General features: G+C 41.9%; 1 protein-coding gene across 4 annotated transcripts in view; it reads left to right on the top strand.

Annotated features, from left to right (window-relative positions):
* luc7l (LUC7-like) overlaps nucleotides 1–21,292 on the top strand; it is a 43,804-nt gene that overhangs the window by 3,471 nt on the left and 19,041 nt on the right. For 3 of the 4 annotated variants that reach the window (XM_012970287.3, XM_012970286.3, NM_001005458.1), the window contains exons 2-4: nucleotides 14,300–14,394; nucleotides 15,777–15,875; nucleotides 17,350–17,460. In XM_012970287.3, the coding sequence (XP_012825741.1) occupies nucleotides 14,300–14,394; nucleotides 15,777–15,875; nucleotides 17,350–17,460 (305 nt within the window). Of the gene's footprint in view, nucleotides 1–10,155; nucleotides 10,221–14,299; nucleotides 14,395–15,776; nucleotides 15,876–17,349; nucleotides 17,461–21,292 lie in introns of all 4 variants that reach the window. The other variant, XM_018097077.2, reaches the window with a different exon arrangement.

The raw sequence follows: 21,292 nt of genomic DNA, 5'->3' as shown, positions 1-21,292 counted from the left end.
TTCTCTTCTTAAATGTCATGGTTTGGTAAATGGATTTCTCTACTTTCCTAGGAGCGTGCTTCTACATTAGTCTAGCAGCAGTCGCAGCCGCTCTCTCCCCCTCACTGCTGACCTCGTGTCACCCGTGCGCTCATTTCTTCCCCTTCTGCCCAAAGACAGGCGGAGACAGGCCCTTTTATAAAGTTGCACCCGTGCGTACTGACGTCACGTACGCGCGGGGCGCAACCCCGAACTACACCGGTATGGGGGTATGTAAAAAATTAATATCAGTTTTTTAAAAAAAAAACGGTATTCGGTATATGGCAGTATACCGCCCAGCACTAGTGCATATTTTCAGCAAACCGAAAAACACTTGCAGACAATGCACACCGTACACTTGAAACTCCCCCTGCCTGTGCCTGCACCCAAATTAATTGAATACGCTCGGGTGCAGGCACACATAGCCAAAATCTGCATTAAAATACGAAAAAATGCAAAGTCTCATGTTTTTATGCCCAATCCCAATTGTAAAGCCATTAAAATACACTATAGGTTTATGACCCATTTTCCGGAAACCTGGATCTAGAAAAGTTCCAAATTACGCAAAGTCTATCTGCTATGGACTCCAATTTAATCAAATAAATAACATTTTTAAAAATTAATTACTTTTTCTCTGTGGTAATAAACAATACCTTGTTCTGAACTATGATATAATTAGTCCTTATTAAAGGAATACCAATCCTTTTGGGTTTATTTAATGTTAAAATTATTTTCTAATAGACTTAAGGTGCAAATATCTAAATAACAGAAAGACCCCAATCAAGAAAGAATCGGGTCCTGAGCATTCTGGATAACAGATTCATAATATGACAGAACATAATAAAAATAGATACTGTCAGCAAAATTGTAAAAGGAAAAATAATTAAGTTTTATTGAGGTTAAAAAAAGTTTTGTTCTTAATAGCTCTTTCTCAAGATATTTGAAATTGCAAACTAAATACCCTGTAAATTGGCTGCAGCACTAAAGTTGATATCGCACATGACATGCACTGTGCAGTGTTGGCAGCAAAGAGAATGTAATAATGAATTGCATGAAAATGATTGATTGCATGAAGATAAATACTTGGCAAAGTATATTGACTTAAAAGGGGTTTTCACCTTTAAACTGACTTTTAGTATGACAATTTGCAATTGGTCGTAATTGTTTTATTAATTGTGGTTTTTGTTTAGTAGCTTTCCAGTTAGTAATTTCAGATTCAATCTGGTTGCTAGGCTACAAATTGTCCTAGAAACCAGGCAAGGGTTTAAAAGAGTGACTGGAATATGAGTAGGAGAGGGCCTGAATAGAAAGATAAGTAATAAAGAAATAAAAGTAATAGTAAAATTGTAGTCTCACAGGGCAATCATGTATGGGTTACTGGGGTCAGTTACCTCTATTTTAAAGCTGGAAGTGTCAGAAAAAGAAGACAGAAATATAATAAATAAAAAATTAAAACTAATTGAAAAGTTGCTAGGAATTGTCCGTTTTATAACATTTGAAAAGTTAACTTGACTGCATTGTTTCAGTCACTTAAGTGACTAAGTGAACAAAAGAAATACCTTATGGATGAAATCTAATAATTGTAACCGGGTATAAGAATACCCCACACAGCTTGCCTGACATAGTAGGAGAGAATTGTCTCACGTGACAGATTGATGATGGCTCAGTGCACAATAAAGTCAGGACATTGCCTTTTTATTAGAGGAACAAAAGGTGTACCATATATACTCGAGTATAAGCCGAGTTATTCAGCACACAAAATGTGCTGAAAAAAAGCAACCTCGGCTTATACTCGAGTACTCTAGTAATACAGATCCCCTGCCAGGGATTCCCGCTGCCCCCGCCAACAGGACAGGCTACCCGCACCACCTCTAAAGCCCCACACGCACAGCAGGGAAGTAAAAAACTCCTGCTAAAAATGAAGTCGCATGTTACGGTAAATACCTGCACTCGCATTCTTCATTCCCTCTCTCAGCCTATGCCAGCTTCCACAGCAGCTTGGTGTTGTGATTGGAACTGCTGAGTATACTTCTACAATGTCGCTCTTCTGCGCACCACAGTGGCGCGTGGCACAGAAGTGACGTCACGCGCACCTTCTGTTACTCATGGCCTCTTCCAAGGTACTTGCCATACATATATATTGCTATATACAGTAAATATATATATAGGCAAAAAAACAAAGACTGACGTTTCGGCTGGAAAACCAGCCTTTCTCAAAGAAAGGCTGGTTTTCCAGCCGAAACGTCAGTCTTTGTTTTTTTGCCTTTAATAAAAACTTTGATGTTCATAAGTCCTGTGTGAAGCGGTCCTACTCGCTACGAATACTTCTACTTTATTTTGGGACTGCACCCAGGCGATGGTTTTCTTCTTAATCGTGAGTGCCGATCCGTTTTGTGTTTGTAAATATATATATATATATAAAATATTTTATATTAGATGCCTATAGATCCTAATTATAGTTAATCATAATTGATTGAAGTTAAACACATATCATGTGTGTTTAACTTAAATCAATCAATAATTACCAATAACTAGTACCTAATTACAGTATTTCCTATTATTAGCAATGCTGATCAGGTATATCCATATCATGTGATCAGCATTGCTAATACAGGCGAATAGTGTAAATTATTTATTACCGTAATTTAAAGTTACAGCACACATACAGTACCGGTATATATCAGGCTCCTGTCAGATGTCTTTAACCCTTTCACTGCCAGCCGTTTTGAACAAAGTGGAACTTCTACTGCCAGACAGTTTTTGAACATTTTGCACTATTTCACTTTAGGGGCTTTTCCTCGGGGGGACTTTTAGTTTACCCAGGAAAACTATATATCGTTTTTGTTCAGGACAACCTAAGCTTTCAAAATATGGTGGAATTTTTGTGAAATTCTAATTCTGTTACCAGATATAGGCTTCTAAATGTATAAAAAATGAAAAAAAATATTTTCCATAATATAAACACACCAGAAACAAAAAATATTTTATGCATGAAAATACAACTGAAATGGAAAGTCCCATGTCTCCTGAAAGTGCCAATACCAAATATATATAGTTTTATGGAGATTTTTCAATTGTATAGGTCAAAAACTCCCAGCAGTACAGTACCAAATTCACAAAGCACTGCTCCAGAAAGCTGCATACTTTAGATTTCAAGGTCAAAAATTCCTTCCAACAGAAGGTTTATCCCAGAAAATTATAGATTTTTAGAAAGAACAGATTCTTGGGAATCCAGGATAGGTAGAACTGCCTCTCTACTCCAAACTACCAAGTAGCAATGCTTTCCTAAAGTTATTGGTTTTTATCAAAATTTGTGAAATTTCTTAAAAATCACTTCAAAGCTTCCAGTCTATAGTATCTTATCTCCTACATGTCATAAAGTAACCAGATAAAACACCCTAAATATGAACGCCAGGGGTCCACTGAATAGTTTGATGACCAATATGTATAGGTTTACATGTGGCATGTAGGGGCCCCAATGTGAACATACCCCCATATGATCTGTCATACACTCACCACAGAAAGCCATATATTTTTGGAAAGTACACATTCCCCCGAATCTAAAATGGGTATCTGTGTCTTTCTACTCCAAAGTACCAAGTCGCAAAGCTTTCCTAAAGTTGGCAATTTTGATAATATTTCCAAAAATCCTCTCAAAGCTTTCAGTTTGCAGCATCTTATCTCCCATGTATCATTAGGCACCAAGATAAAACACCCTGAATTTGAACGCCAGGGGTCCACTAAACAGTTTGATGCCCAATATGTTTAGGTTTACCTAAGTATGTGGCATGTAGGGGCCCCAATGTGAACATACCCCATATGATCTATCATTTCTGTCATTTCAGCTTCTGCAAAATCAACACATTTACATCATTTTGTGTGGGATAAAGTTAGTAAAAAGTACACTCCCCCCAGAAAGTCATATATTTTTGGAAAGTACACATTCCCTGAAATCTAAAATGGGTACCCATGTCTTTCTACTCCAAAGTAACAAGCCGCAAAGGTTTCCTAAGTTTGCTGATTTTTAATAAAACATTTTTTTCAGGCAAGAAAAAAAAATGATGTGATAAAAAAAAAAAAATTACAAAATTGCATAAGTGTGTAAGTGAGTGTAGTGCTGGGCGGTATGACCAAAAATTTATATCACGGTATTTTTCAAAATTATATCGGTATCACGGTATTTGACGGTATTTTTTTTTTCCCCATGCATGATTAGGTGACCACCCCAAACACCCGCCACCCGCACCCCCCCCGCCACCCCAAACACCCCCCCATCCGCACGCAGCCCCCCCACCCCCCCATCCGCACGCACCCCCCCCACCCCACCCCAAACACCCCCCCATCCACACACACCCCCCCCACCCCACCCCAAACACCCCCCCATCCGCACACACCCCACCCCACCCCAAACACCCCCCATCCCCTTCACATAAATATAACCCCCCACCCCACCCCATCCCACCCCCCCCAAACACAACCCCATCCCCTTCACATAAGTATAACCCACCCACCCCCACCCCCACCCCAAACACCCCCCCATCCCCTTCACATAAATAACACCCCCCCATCCCCTTCACATAAAATATAATTACTTGCCAGGCACCCCCCCCCCCCCCTGACAGGTCACATTGGTATCCGACTCTGAATGCGTTCTAGCGATGGCGCTTTTGTAGAGTGTGCGCGCTGACGTCGCGTGCGCGCTGACGTCACGCGCGCACCCGGAAGTATTCACGCACACCGGTATGGGGGTATGTAGAAAATTCATATCGGTTTCAAAAAAAAAAAACGGTGATCGGTTTTTACCGGTATACCGCCCAGCACTAAGTGAGTGTGTACACATGGCAAAATGTGTTGTTAGTGTGTGTGTGTGTGGAAGTAAGTGTGAGTGCTGTGAATGTGTAAAACCCCTCAACCCCCCCCCAAAATGTATGTGTGTGTGTGTGTATAAGTGTGTATTAGTGTAATAAGTGTGTGATTGTGTGTTTGTGTGTGAATCTGGCACTAACCTGAGCACAAGCAGCTGCAGATCACAGGAGGAGACAGGAGATCGCAGGGACAGCAGCAGCAGCAGTCGGCTTCAGTGTGTGGGCGGCACAGGAAGTGGGGGGGGCAGCACAGGAAGGGAGAGGGAAAGCAGAAGCAAACCGACAGGTAGGAAGTACATGCTGTCTTTTCCCATGGGGCCCCTGGGCGATCGCGCCCCAGGGGCCACTATTTACCCCCCTCTGCTCGTTCCCTAGGGGGTTCTTTACCCTGCGCTCGCTCTCTGCACTCGGATTAAGCAGGGAGCGCAGAGAATGAGCGCAAGGCAAAGAAAACGTAGCTTCTACGTGCTCGGCATTTAACATCTTTTTATGCCAGCTACGTGCTTGGCAGGGAAAGGGTTAATCGCCAGGTACCGTAAATACTGCGTCAGCAGGATGGTGTACCCGTTTCATGAATAGGTTTGACCTGTGTTTGCGACAAAGAACAAAGATTTCACAGAAGTTACCTCAATCATTCATCATGAAACAAGGATTCATAATTATGACCTGGGAGATATTAGGGATATGGATGAAACCCCTATGACTTTTGATCTTCCAAGCAACAGAACTGTGGCAAGTTTGGGAGACAAAACTAATTTCCTCGGAACCACAGGAAATGAAAAAAAAAACACTTCACAGTTGTTTTGTCATGTTTGGCTAACGGAACTAAGCTGCGGCTTGTCGTTATTTTTAAAAGAAAGACCTTGCCGAAAAATGTCAAATTCCCACCACGAATTACAGTGTGCCCACATGTAAAGGCTGGATGGATGAAGATGGAACAAAAAATGGCTGGAAGAAATTTGGAACGGATGACCAGGAGCAGCCTTAAATGACAAGGAAAGTAAAAAACTATTAAGCACACTATTAAATAGTACTACTATTGCTGTGTAAAAACGCTATATTCCTGGCTTGCATAATGAAAGATTTACAGAGATACACTTACTACAAACTACATACTTGCCAATTCCCTCTCCCTCACCGTCTTTACTGCGCATGCTGCGTCTTTGTTCCCCCCCTCGCTCCTGCACAGACTCTAGTCTCCTCGTCTCACCCTCCCTCCCCGCACCTGCTGGCTGCATCTTTGTTCCCCCTCCTCGCTCCCTGCTCCTGCACAGACTCTAGTCTCCCAGTCTCCCCCCCCCCCCCGCTCCGCTGCTCGCACCTGCTGACTAAGACAGCCAGCATAGATTTAAAAGGACCATGTGCACAGCATATTACTCATAGATGTTTTGTGTCCAGTGTCTAAAACTGCCATTTATATTGGGGAAAATAGCGTACTCGGAACTGAAAATTTGAAGCTAAAAGGAGTTCTGTCTGTTCTGAGGGCTCCCTGTTCCTGCGCAGACTCTAGTCTCCCCCCCCCCCAGCTCTGCTGCCCGCACCTGCTGTGGCTGCTGCACTAGTTTGACAGCGTGTCGCAATAGCAACCGGAGCGCGCCTGCTTGTGCTGAAGGGGAGCACGCCTGCTTGTGCTGAAGGGGAGCGCGCCTGCTTGTGCTGAATAGGGACATGTGCGCATGCGCCGCCTACAGTCCTGGTCGTACTGGTCGTAGGGTCGTTGCAGGAGTGATGCATTATGGGAATCCTCTTTACCCAGCTCAGCTTTTTTTTTCCTGTTTGGCTTCTGGTCATCTGAACAGTTGCAATTTGGGGAGACTTAAGGGCACTATTGAGACAACTGAAGGTAAGCCTGCAGCTTGAGTTTAACTCTTTGGTAGCCTTTCCTTCTCCTTTAAAGAGGAAACCATCATTGCTAGTTTGGGATATGTTCAGAGCCCACACGTGTGATGACATAAAAAAATTGGCAAATTCTTCTCAAGTTACTTTGGCCGTTATTTCAGGTGGGCTTACTTATTTCCTGGATGTGTCTTTAAATAAACCTTTCAAAGACCGTGTGTGAAAGAAGTGGCATGAATGGATGTCCATCTGGTCAAGCCCGACTGACAAAAGTTGGAAATCTAATGAAGCCCAACATAGAATTAATAGCAAAGTGGGTTCGAGATGCATGGGAAGACATTCCAGAGGACATGGTGCAACGCGCCTTCAAGAAATGTGGCATCAGTAATGCTATGGATGGCAGTGAAGACAGCTCTTTGTATGAGAATGACAGCAGTGATGGTGATGACTGCGAACTCAGTGATGACAATGTCTATGCTCATAACCTCACACCAGCTGAAGCTCTGTTTGGGCATACAGATGATGAAGAGGAATCCAGTTTTAAAGGATTTTAACTTCTTAACTCGGCTTACAGTGGTGTGAAAAACTATTTGCCCCCTTCCTGATTTCTTATTCTTTTGCATGTTTGTCACACTTAAATGTTTCTGCTCATCAAAAACCGTTGACTATTAGTCAAAGATAACATAATTGAACACAAAATGCAGTTTTTAAATGAAGGTTCACGTTATTAAGGGAGAAAAAAAACTCCAAATCTACATGGCCCTGTGTGAAAAAGTGATTGCCCCCCTTGTTAAAAAATAACTTAACTGTGGTTTATCAATTTCAATATCAATTTCTGTAGTCGCCCCCAGGCCTGATTACTGCCACACCTGTTTCAATCAAGAAATCAATTAAATAGGAGATACCTGACACAGAGAAGTAGACCAAAAGCACCTCAAAAGCTAGACATCATGCCAAGATCCAAAGAAATTCAGGAACAAATGAGAACAAAAGTAATTGTGATCTATCAGTCTGGTAAAGGTTATAAAGCCATTTCTAAAGCTTTGGGACTCCAGCGAACCACAGTGAGAGCTATTATCCACAAATGGCAAAAACATGGAACAGTGGGGAACCTTCCCAGGAGTGGCCGGCCGACCAAAATTACCCCAAGAGCGCAGAGACAACTCATCCGAGAGGCCACAAAAGACCCCAGGACAACATCTAAAGAACTGCAGGCCTCACTTGTCTCAAAACGGCCTGCATGGCAGATTTCCAAGGCGCAAGCCACTTTTAAGCAAAAAGAACATTATGGCTCGTCTCAATTTTGCTAAAAAACATCTCAATGATTGCCAAGACTTTTGGGAAAATACCTTGTGGACCGACGAGACAAAAGTTGAACTTTTTGGAAGGTGCGTGTCCCGTTACATCTGGCGTAAAAGTAACACAGCATTTCAGAAAAAGAACATCATACCAACAGTAAAATATGGTGGTGGTAGTGTGAGGGTCTGGGGTTGTTTTGCTGCTTCAGGACCTGGAAGGCTTGCTGTGATAGATGGAACCATGAATTCTACGGTCTACCAAAAAATCCTGAAGGAGAATGTCCGGCCATCTGTTCGTCAACTCAAGCTGAAGCGATCTTGGGTGCTGCAGCAGGGCAATGACCCAAAACACACCAGCAAATCCAACTCTGAATGGCTGAAGAAAAACAAAATGAAGACTTTGGAGTGGCCTAGTCAAAGTCCTGACCTGAATCCTATTGAGATGTTGTGGCATGACCTTAAAAAGGCAGTTCATGCTAGAAAACCCTCAAATAAAGCTGAATTACAACAATTCTGCAAAGATGAGTGGGCCAAAATTCCTCCAGAGCGCTGTAAAAGACTCGTTGCAAGTTATCGCAAACGCTTGATTGCAGTTATTGCTGCTAAGGGTGGCCCAACCAGTTATTAGGTTCAGGGGGCAATTACTTTTTCACACAGGGCCATGTAGGTTTGGATTTTTTTTCTCCCTAAATAATAAAAACCCTAATTTAAAAACTGCATTTTGTGTTTACTTGTGTTATCTTTGACTAATAGTTAAATGTGTTTGATGATCAGAAACATTTTGTGTGACAAACATGCAAAAGAATAAGAAATCAGGAAGGGGGCAAATAGTTTTTCACACCACTGTATATTTGGATCAGCTTATACTCGAGTATATACAGTATATAATGTAGACTGTCCAAAATATTCACTGGAATTTACCAATGTACATAGCATTGGCCATATTGCAGGTGCTTTACAAAAACTGCATCTTCATACACAAAAGCTGATGCAGCACCCTCCTTGTAAGTTATTTGAATCAGTGTTCCATTAATCAAAAAACACACAAATAGAACTTCCTCACTAAATTATTGCTCACTGTAGTCTGCATGTACAGCTTGACTGCTACGTGATGTAGTTCCCTCCTATGTGAAAAAAAATGTATTTGTGACAAAGATGACATTATAAGGAATAATAACTTACACTGCCCAGTGTGCAAAGTGCAGTTTTCAGGCACAAACCAAATGTTTTTTTTTTTAGTCATTTGTGTACAATTAGGGGTATATTTATCATGATGTGTAAAAAGTGGAGTAAAACATTACTCGTGATGTTGCTCATAGCAGACAATCAGATGCTTTGGTTTTCAAACTGTTTAAATCTAATTGCTGATTGGTTGCCCTTGACAAAATCACCCGCAATGCTTCACTTCACTTTTTACTCCGCATGATACATATACCCCTTAGTCTTTTGGTTGTTGATGTGGTGTGCAAGTATGTTTTCAATGAACAGCATTAATACGTATAGCGCGTGCATTCATTGATTCATGCAAGTATGTTTTAAATGAACAGCATTAATACGTGCCCACCTGAACTTGCGCTCCTCACCCTCCAGACGTGTACCCACCCTCCAAGCGTGTGCACATGGAAAATCCACCTATCGTGGTTTCAGCAGTTCCCAAAGGGTTGCAACCAACTGCACCCCTTTTAGTTACGCCACTGTTAATAAGAACAAAGGAACATTTTTAGCTTTGTAGAAGGCTTTGCCTACGGCGCTTCAAATAACTAAATCATGCAGCATATCTTTATTAGTACCTGAGGTGGTAATGATTGCTTAAACCTGATCTTTGCGCTTATCGATAGCATACAAGGTAAGCCTGTATATCCTTGTAGTTTAAGGAGAAGCTTGAGTACTTTGTAACAGCTATTTTTTTTAAAGTTACACAGAAAAACTTGGCTTTTACATTGTTGTAAATTAAGTATGTTATATGTGTCTCTCTTAAAAGTGATTTTTTTGTTTTTTTAATGATTTGCTGGCTGACATAAGATATATTCAAGTTGTTGTTATTTTGATTTGTAATTATCAGTTTTTAGCTATTTTAAGCTCCCAATAATATTTCATACAAACTAAACAATTGTGGCTCCTCTATTTTATTTGTTAAGGTTCAATGTATCTTTGCCAGCCTACATCTGCACGGGAGTTGCAGAAAAGCCTCTTTCATCGAGCCGTGAGTCACAAATTTTAAAGATGTTCTAAATTAAACATGTTTAATTTCACAAATAATTGTTCAACATACCTGAAAAATTAAGTGTCAGAAATGATGTATATATTTCTCATTAGTTACACTTTATTACTCATCTGTTAATTAGTTTTAACATAGGTGGGTATCAAAATATTACCCATACATATTTCAACCAGAAGTGCATTATACATCACATAGGGCATGCAAATAAAAAGTGGTATATTTGGTTTCATGGATCCGTGAAATAGCAAAGAAAATTTTCTTTTTTTTTTTAATATGCAAAGTTGCAAAATATGCAGTGTGGAGCTTGACAGAAGTGCACTTAATTTTTTACTGTTTGTTTCAAGCTTTCACATAGTTTTTAAGGTTGAAAAAAGACATTTATTCAGCTTCTGAGCAGCTGTGTCAGTCACACTGGGCTGGAGGCAGGGCAATGCTTCCATAGGCTGTAGTTCTGTTTTCAATTGTAATTAGCCTATGACAGAAGGAAAACAGCACAACTTCTTTTCTCTATCCCCTTCCTAAATAGCAGGTATCGCTAGGATGTTGAAGCCACAACTAATACTCACATATTCCAATCCTTTTTTTTTGGAAGTGTCAGTATTGCTTTAAAGTCACATCTACATGGGAACTATATTCTGTGCTTTCCCACTGTTGTGTTGCTTTTTTGTTTTACAATATTGTATGAAGGTAGTCACTATAATTGAAGGAAAGGCTAATAAAGAGTTCATCAAGCTGCAGGCATACCTTCAGTTCTCTCAGTAGTGCCCTTAAAGGAAATGTAACACAAAATTTTTTCTTTCAAGAAATCCATTCTATATACTTTAATTAGCAAATATACAATAGAAAAATTACAATAGTATTAGTGGTTTTCTTTGTAAATGTACTTTACCCCAGATTTACTGAGCTCTGGCAGCAGATCTCTCCCAAGTCTCTCAGTCCACTTCCGTTCAGATCCCCCTCCTCCCCCCTCCCTCTCTCCGTGCAGGCTGTGGCACCGCTCCTTCTTACAGACTGCAGACCCAGCAGAAGAGGTGAAAAGGTCTGTCTCCCATCCCTCTCCTTTCCTTCGTTGTGCCCCATCGCTAGCAGCCCATTAATCACTTTTAATAGGACACAGAAGAACGCTGTAAATTAACTTCCGGATTGAACCGGAAGTCTACCCCATCGCCGTATTGCCTTTTCAAGCTTTGCCCAGAAAGCCACTGGTAATGGAATTTATTACAAAACCACTTGAAATTTCACAATTTTTTAAAGTTATTTAGGTTAATAAAAGTATTTAGAAGTGATATCTTTAAAGTAAAATTTTTGTGTTACTGTTCCTTTAAGTCTCCCCATATTTCACCTGTTCAGATGATCAGAAGCCAAACAGGAAGAAAAAATGCTGAGCTGAGACCGAGACCAAGTGTACATGCTCAGTTAGTAAGACTATGGGGCACATTTACTAATCCACGAGCGTCCGAATGCGTTTTTTTCGTAATGATCGGTATTTTGCGATTTTTTCGGAAGTTGTCGCGACTTTTTGTAGCCATTACGACTTGCTCGTAAATTGTCGCAACTTTTTCGTAGCCATTACTACTTGCTCATAAATTGTCACGACTTTTTCGTAGCCGTTGTGCCGAGTACGAAAGTTCGGATTCATTCAAGCTTCAGTATCGTGATTTTCCTTGGGCCAGGTTGGAGCTGCAGAGTGCCATTGAGTCCTATGGGAGGCTTCCAAAATCATGCAAAGTCGCAAAGGTTTGCCCGCCGTTTACGAGCGCTCAATACGAAAAAGTCACGACAATATACGAGCAAGTCGTAATGGCTACGAAAAAGTCGCGACAATTTACGAAAAAATCACAAAATCTTCATTTCCAATCTGATTTTTTCCCATTCGGGATTCGGATTCGTGGATTAGTAAATCAGCCCCTATGAGTCAGCTTCCTGTTGATTAGCTCAGATCCACATTCCTAAGGGGGGTGGGGAGTGAGTTCCTAGCATTCTTGAGGGGAGAGAGGAGAGAGCTGTGTGTCTCTGGCAGAGGAAAATAGACACAACAGATCTTTTGACAGAGAAGTCAGTGCAGCGTTTCTGTGAGTGCTTATGGCTGTATTTACATAGACCTTTCTGATAAAGGTTACTTAGTTTTTACTTTTTTCTCCTTTAATGTGTAATGACCAGGGGATACATTTACCTGGATATTATGGAGCATCTAGAACACTATGACCTTTTATGGACAGTTTGTTCCACTTATAATAGATAATGTGATAGCCCATGTGTATTTTTTTATCATAGGTGTCCCATTATTTATATCCTACACGCTGTCAGTTTTATGTGAAAATGCAGCATGGCACTATGTCTGTAGATACCAATACAATGGGGCTCATTTTTTTAAACTCTGGGCAAGTATCTCATGGCAACTGATTGGTAGCTGTGGATTTCTTCCAGGTGTAAATGTGCCTAGTGTGATACTACATTACAAGAAATGTGGGCCATAAGCTTACAAATGAATGTAACCAATCACCTTTTGCCAGATACATAAAGCCATTGCAGTTTAGATTGTTGATTATGTACTGAAAGCTGTTACGGCATTTGTAAGTCACAAGGCATTGCAGAAAGTACAAATAGATTATACAGTTAACGGTTTTAGAAGGATATGTTGGCTAGCTAAATTTCTGATTTGTGGTGTATATGTGTTTGTTTTTGAGGCAGAGCTTCTTTTAGAATGTTGTTTCACTTAAAGGTTTCACTTATGTGTGTGACTTTTTTTTGTTGTGTTTTATTTAGATATTAGCTGAGGGCTATACCCTGTTTATAAATCAGATTTATATTTATTCTGAATGGTAATACTCTTTCATGTAAGGGTACATAACTGTTGTACACATGGTTATAGATGCTGAGACATATCTTTATTCTAATTACTGGAATGCTGCCCTAGGGTTACTGATCTTTTTGAAAAGTAGGGAAACATTTAGAAAATCCAGTTAGAAAAGCAACATGCATTTTTTTAGAAGTGTACCTGAATTTCTGTTTTGATAACTCTACCCTAGGGTACCACGGGTTGTGTATGTACATGTAAAAATGTACTTATAATTAAGTGTCACAGATAAATCAATTTATTAGAAATTTCACATGGAAACATTTTTTAGCTGCTTGAGAGTTTCTTTTTTTTTTTTTTTTTAATATCACTAGGGTACACTGTGGCATTCAAAATGCAACTACTTACCACCCTATTTGGCAAAATAAAAAATGGTTGCTCTCTGGGAGACTGTTTCCACTCAGCTGGTATTGCTCAGGGATGCAGAAGTTAGTGTTTCAGAGTGATATGTGCTTAAAAAAGAAAATTGTGTGCAACTGAGTGACTATTTTGCATTAACTCCACAGTAGGTAGCTGGTGTCAGTTGGAATGGTTCTTTGATAGCCACATGACATGAGCCCACCCCCCCCCCAAAAAAAGAAGAAATAAAAACTAATGTGCCATCATTTCTTACAGTTTTAACCAGAAGTATATTTTCTTAATTGTTTTTAGCAGATGCACATCTAAAAATCTACTTTTATTTCATTTTTTCTTTTTTCCCTCTTTATTCACTTCTCTCTTCACTTTTTATTCGTATTGAATTATTTAATATATTATTTTACATTTAAAATGTAAACGTTGCTATTTGGTTACCACTCTCTCCGACCCTAGAAACCTGTAATTTGAATGAATATAGGATTAATAGGAGTGTTCCTGATAAAAAATACATAACTATCCTCAGTCCAAAACCAAAGAGCACTTTAGTTCATTGTGTGAGAGAGAAGCTAAAAAATCTATAAAAAAAAAATTAATACTAATTGCCAAGTTACCGAAATCCCTTTCACATGCAAAATACCAAAATTAATATAAAAGTGAACTTCTCCTTTTCATAACCTCCAAAAGCTTGCTATTAACAGATGTATTTTTGGCACTCTGTCTAACCATTGCAATTCTAAACAATCATTACAGCCAGCAGAAACATGGTGCAAAGTAAGCTTAATTTTATAAATGGGTTTTATGAAACATTTTCATTCACCAAGTACATCTTATTAAATCTGCATTGCAGGGGATGAGACACGGCAGAGAGTAAAGTTTACAGATGATCGTGTCTGCAAAAGTCATCTCTTGGACTGCTGTCCTCATGATATTCTTGCAGGAACGGTAAGTCTTTTCTTGTTTACAGGGCATTAGCATATAGATTCTAGGTGTTTTTCTGCCAAGGTTTTAATAGCATTGCAGGCTGACAACAAAGGTGGTTAATTCCTGACTTGGTGGAAAGTTTTGGTTAAAAAAACAAGATTTCCTACCAAATTAAGCCTCCTGTAAGCTGATACATAGAGACTACCTAATAGCCAATGTTAGCCCTTATTTGGCACCTCCATGAACTTTTATGATGCTTGTGTTGCTCTCGAAGTCTTTTTACATTTGACTGTGGCTCACGAGTAAGAAAGGTTGAGGAACCCTGCTTTAAGGAGTCGGAGGCACAGCGATTATATGCAATTAGTATGCCATTGGTCAGTAATTGCTATGGGGGAAATACAGAACTTTTGCCTTTGGTTTAAACATTATACATAATTAGTCCAACTGGCCCTCGCATGAATTTTTCCTAGCCAATGATAGTCTGGGTACTACTTCAGTGTGCTCCACACACTTAAAGTGGTGCCACAGTGTAAAAATTAATTTTGTAACATGATGTAATAATATTGTGAACTAGCAGCTAAATGTTAAATTGTGATGTAAAAGATTTGTTAGCTTGACTAAGTGATACTGACACAAAAAAAATCTACTTAATCTCCTAACTACTCCTAACTATCATTGCCTAGACCCCTAGGCCCCTTAGGGTCTCTCCGCCGATACGTACCTGCATGCGCAGTTGGAGGTAGCAAGAAAACAGCTTCAACTGCGCATGCAAGCAGGTTCGTATCGGCGGTGAAACCCAAAGAGTCTTCAGTCGGTAAGAAGATGTCGGGCAGGTACGGTGCTGCGCTGCTCTGCAATTTTAGCTAGTGGTTAGCGATAGGGACAGAGTGTAAACTTCAAAACTATGCAATAAGGGAGAGGCGAGGGGGATCTAGGCAGTGATAGGTAATGGGGCTTTCTGCGCCTCCTTTAAAATTAAAAAGTAAACTATAGCTCATATTGATCATTTTTCACAGTTAGTTTTGCTTTTGTAAGTAATTGTTACTTGATGTTCCCAAACCTGACTGCTTGCCAACCTGACTGTCCCTTCTCAAACTGTCAGACTTTCTAAAACGAACAGACTACTGCAGCACAAATATGGCATTCCCCTCATAGAGTAACATCGGGGAACAGATAGGTAATGTAAAAGCATTGGGCAAATACTTTTATGGCAAAATTATAAACAGCATGAAAGATAATGTTATGATAAATGCAAAAATAAGTGTAATATTTTTCATAAAAAAGTGAAAAACATTATTATAAATAATCACATTATCTCCCTGTTGAATAATTGAACTGAATGTCAGCACAGTAGATATGGTAAATATAAGGGTTCTAAAAAAAAATTCTTTTGTCTTGAACAGCGCATGGATCTGGGAGAATGTACAAAGATTCATGATTTGGCACTGAGAGCAGATTATGAAATTGCCAGCAAAGAAAGAGACTTATTTTTTGAGCTTGATGTAAGTGTGATATTTGTTGCTCTACCTTATATTTAACCTTATGATTAGACTTCATTTCTTTAGTTTATCAAATTTGATTTATATGCCCCTTCAGATATTTTCCCCAAAACAGCACAATTCACTGTGAAAATATCCTTTCACAAGACATCTTTATACCCATAACTTGCAGTAATTCACACCTGTGCAAAAACTGTCTAAGGGGGCCATTTACTAACACTCAGATATTTTTTTTTCCTGATTTCCCGAGATTTACTACAACAATTCACCAGCTAAAACTTGCCGAGATCATGTAGAAGTCAATGGCAAATGTATTGAGGCTTCTCTCTATCATTCCCTGTTGTTCTGTTGTGTTAAAGTAGAACTAAACCCTAATAATGAATATGGCTAGAAATGCATTATTTTATATACTATATATATTGCTTCAGTAGCATCAGTGATAAAAAAATTCACACTTGTCACAGAAAATAAGGTTCATCTGTCATATAAAGTGATGCTACTGATTATTTAAAGGAACAGTAACACCAAAAAATTAAAGTGTTTTAAAGTAATTGAAACATAACGTACTGTTGCCCTGCACTGGTAAAACTGGGGTGTTTGCTTCAGGAACACTACTATAATTTATATAAATAAGCTGATGTGTAGCCATGGGGGCAGCCATTCAAGCTGGAAAAAAGGAGAAAAGGCACAGGTTACATAGCAGATAACAGATAAGACACCATTGTATTCTACAGAGTTAATCTGTTAGCTGCTATATAACCTGTGCCTTTTCTTCTTTTGAATGGCTGCCCCCCTGGCTACACACCAGGGTTTATATAAACTCTAGTAATGTTTCTGAAGCAAACACAAAACTTTTACCAGTGCAGGGCAGCAGTACATTATAGTTTAATTTCTTTAAAATATATACATTTTTTGGTGTTACTGTTCCTTTAATACTGATGCCTATTGCACTGGTTTCAGAGCTACCATGTAGTTAATGATATTAATGGTCCGTATTAAGTATTAATCAGTTTGATAATGTGATATTTATATTCTTTATACACTGTATATTGTGAATTGGTCCCTAAGCAACATAGAGCATGTGCAGTAAAAGAGCAGAAAAACTGATGTGGGGTGGTGGGGGGGGGGGGGTCTTTGGAGGCACATATCTCCCCTGCTAAAGGTCTGTGGGGGCCTTGGGTTGGTGCAGAAGGCCAAAATATACCATTTCTACCCCACTACTTTAGTTAGGCTTTTGTTCTCCTTTAATGCTAGTTATAGGGCCTTTTTTATTTGGCTGGGCTTCCTATGGCTGTAGATACACAGTCGTCATCAGAAATTTTTTCTGGCTTCTGCAAATTTGTCTGCCCTAAAAAAATGAATGAAGGGCACATTTGTTAGGTAATGTGGTGCAACCACTATACAGAATCATACAGATGTGGATTTTGCAATCAGTTTATAAAAATCATATTGTAACACATAACTTTTTGTATTTTAGGCAATGGATCATCTTGAGTCATTTATTGCAGAGTGCGACAGAAGAACAGAACTTGCTAAAAAACGTTTAGCTGAGACCCAGGAGGAAATTAGTGCAGAAGTGTCTGCAAAGGTATTAAATCAAAGAATGTGTGGAAATCTACAGCCAAGTTTAAAATGCATGTATTCCTGTGGTACACTATCTTTTCTATAGGTATATTAATGATGAATTTTCTTTAATAAGTGGCTTAATTTTTTTTTTTAATTTAAAATGTAACTTTTACTTTTGTATTATACAGTATATAAATTAGTAGTTGTTGCCAAAATGTTATAGGCTTTAAACCTAGTAATATGTTTTTCTCCACTGTCTGCTTGGGGGACACAGGAACAGTGGAGTATAGCTGGTACCACTAGGAGGCAGGACACAACAATACAAAAAAGAACTAAGTCCTCCTCCGCTGGCTATACCCCCAGAAGGCGGAGCCCAGTTCAGTTTTAGTTGTGTGTTTAGAGGTTAGGACGTGTTTTTTATTAGTTCCTTTATTGTTTTCCTCGGCTTTGACAAGAGGGGGTGCACTAGACTCCTACACTAAGTAGGATGTCTACTACTGACACCCCCCAGCGTGGGATTGTCTCCAGGGTCCCCTGTGCTCCAGCACTGACCACCCAGCCCTGATTTACTTCTCTCCTTCCTACTGCAGGAGTAGAGCGAGCTGGCCGGATGAAACATGGAACTGGGAGCGGGTGAGTATTCTTCCCTCCTTCCCAAGGCAGTTCCCACTCAGAGGGTGGGGGCACCCTGGTGCTCTTTTACTAACACCCACCCCCTCTCCTCCCGCCAGGCCAACCCGCGGGCCGCACGCGCTGGGACTGAGAGAGGGGGACGCATCGCGTCCCGGTATAGTGTATAGCCCCACTACCTTTTCAAAACTGGCGCCATTAACTTCTCCCGCCACACTCGATGCGCGCGCTTCTGCATGAACCCGGAAGTGAGTGCCCGGATGCACTGTCTTCTCCTTCGCGCCTGATACCATACAAGCGTGTTAGGACAGCTGCAGCAGCCATTACACTGCAATCGTTCTCCTTTGAGCCGACTTCCACCTGCTACCGACTGCATCCATCAGGGGAACATCAACTTCTGTCAGGGGCCCTTGCTATCCGGTGATCCTGAACAGAGGGGCTCTCAGCCACTAACCAACAGGCTATACATAGCACACATTGGAGCTTCCTCTACAGCTCCCAGAGGCTCTCTCCCATCCCTGCTTTACACCTGCAGGTCAGTTCCCAGCACAGTGCCTGTACCAAATAAAACAAAAAAACAAAATTCTCTCTTGAGCGCTCCTGCGCACGCTAACATCTCTCCCTCATCATGTCTGAGTGTTCTAGCGACAGTCTCTTTACTAAAGGCGCTTCTTCAGCGCCAATCAAATTTTTAGCTTGTGCCAAATGCCGCAAACGTCTACCTGCGGGTCACAAAGCCCCTATTTGCACTCTGTGCAAGCTGCCTGAGCAAGGTCTGGAGATGCCAGGGCTTGCTCCCCCCCAGGTGAACCAGGCCCCCCCAGAGGAGCCCTCGGCCACAGATGGGGAAGGCCCCCGCAAGCTGTACAACCCATACCTGAGTGGGCATCCCACCTGGCCACCGGGATTCCTAAGTTAGCTAGCTCCCTAGACAAGCTACTCTCTCGGCTTGACAACCCAAGGCACAGATCCTCCAAACGAAGAGCCCCTCACCCTCAGATGAGGACAGCGAGGACGACTCCAGGCTTCTCTCCCCTTCCCCTCCCCACTCCAGTCTTTCAGAGGGGGAACTGTCCCCCTCATCAGACCAGGAAGGGGAAGGATCTCCCAAGCATACATCAGACGGGCCCGACTCTCTTATTGCCTCTGTACTGGAGACCCTTAATCTCCAGGAACCAGAAGTCTCGTCTGATTCGTCTAAGGGGCTCTTCAAGCGCCATAGCAGGTCTTCTCCAGTCTTCCCTTCGCACTCTCAGCTCGATCACATTATACAACAAGAATGGGACATGCCAGAAAGACGGTTTCAAGTTAATCGTCGTTTCTTGAGACTATACCCTTTCTCCTCCGACCTCATTGAGAAGTGGTCGGCTCCTCCCACAGTTGATGCTCCTGTGTCTCGCCTGTCAAAGACCACAGCTCTACCTGTACCTGATGCCTCCTCCTTCAAGGACGCTATGGATAAGAAGTTAGAAGGGTTACTACATTCCCAGTTCACTGCCCTTAGTCCTATCCTGGCTACGGCCTGGGTCAGCCGAGCGGTGCAGTCATGGTCAGACTCCCTCTTGCAGGCCATCCTCTCCGGGGCTCCGTGCCACGAGCTTTCTCAATGATCCTCCCAGATCAAGGAAGCCAATGAGTACATCAGCGAGGCGTCACTTGATGCGGCTCAGGTCGCAAGCCAAACCTCTGCCCTTGCAGTGGCGGCCCGCAGATCTCTCTGGCTGAAACTTTGGTCAGAGGATTTCTCCTTTAAGAAATCACTGACCTCTCTCCCATTCAAAGGGAAACTTCTCTTTGGCCCCGACCTTGACAAAATTATAGCCAAGCCACAGGGGGCAAAAGTACTTTGTTCCCACAGCCTAATTCCCGCAGGAGAAAAGTTTTTTCGTCCCTCACAGAACAAGAACACAAGACCGTCCTCTCCACGTCAGTCCACATCCGGTAGAGGCCGCTTCGGGGGCAAGCCCAGGACTTCCTGGCAAAACCGTAAACCCATCACCAAGCCATCCGATAACTCTATGGCATGAAGGTGTATCTCCTCCACCGGGCCACGCGTCCATTGGGGGAAGACTTCGTTTTTTCGCCAAGGCCTGGCTCGGTCTCACGCAAGACATCTGGGTTCACGAGGTCGTGTTGCTACGCTACCACCTCGAGTTCTCAGCTCAACTTCCTCCTCGCTTCTTTATGTCCAGACTTCCACAGGACCCATCCAAACGAAGAGCCTTCCAAGACGTAATTTCCAAGCTCTTACACACGAAGGTAATCGTCCCTGTACCTCAGGGAGAACGCTTCACGGGATACTACTCCAACCTCTTCGTAGTCCCAAAAAAGGACGGTTCGGTCCGCCCAGTGCTGGACCTCAAGGAGCTCAACAGGTTTATCCGTTTTCGAAAATTCAAGATGGAGTCCCTCAGGTCCGTTATCGTGGCAATGTTACCGGGGCAGTTCCTAGCCTCTCTCGACATAAAGGACGCTTACCTACACGTGCCCATCTTCCCTCCCCATCAGAGGTTCTTGCGTTTTGGTTTCCCGAATTTCCACTACCAATTTACCGCTCTCCCATTCAGCCTGACCTCGGCCCCCCCGCTTTTTTTACCAAAATCATGGCGGCGGCCACAGCAGGGCTCCGGAACATGGGGATATCGATAACCCCTTATCTGGATGACCTTCTCATCAAGGCACCCTCTCTGGCGGAGGCCCAACAATCGCTCCACTACTCCATGGACACTCTGCAGAGCCTCGGCTGGTGCACCATCTAACCAAGTCCTCCCTATTCCCCAACCAGTCGATGGTTTTTCTCAAAATGCAGTTCGACACCCAGACTCAGAGTCTCCCTGCCACAATCCAAGGTGCCTCACCTCCAATCTCTGATCAGATCCCTTCTGTCCAAACCCCTCCACACGGTCAGGTTCTGCATGAAGGTTCTGGGTGTTATCGAGGCGGTCCCTTTTGCTCAATGTCACCTCCGGGAACTTCAGTGGAACATACTCTCTGCCTGGAAACAGAAATCCCTACACCAGGAAATCCATCTAACCCACCTCTCCTGGTGGCTGCGATCCGACCATCTTTCAGCAGGAAAACCTCTGGGAGAACCCTCTTGGCGCCTTCTGACGACCGATGCGAGACTTTTGGGCTGGGGAGTGGTCCTGGAAAACCACCCAGCACAAGGTCAATGGTCGCCGGAGGAGAGAACTCTACCGATCAATATCCTAGAGATTCGAGCG

Source organism: Xenopus tropicalis, chromosome 9 (assembly GCF_000004195.4).
Source record: "Xenopus tropicalis strain Nigerian chromosome 9, UCB_Xtro_10.0, whole genome shotgun sequence".
In the NCBI taxonomy this organism is placed as follows: domain Eukaryota; kingdom Metazoa; phylum Chordata; class Amphibia; order Anura; family Pipidae; genus Xenopus; species Xenopus tropicalis.
The sequence above is the reverse complement of the archived record's forward strand: the minus strand, read 5'-3'. Positions and strand labels throughout refer to the sequence as shown.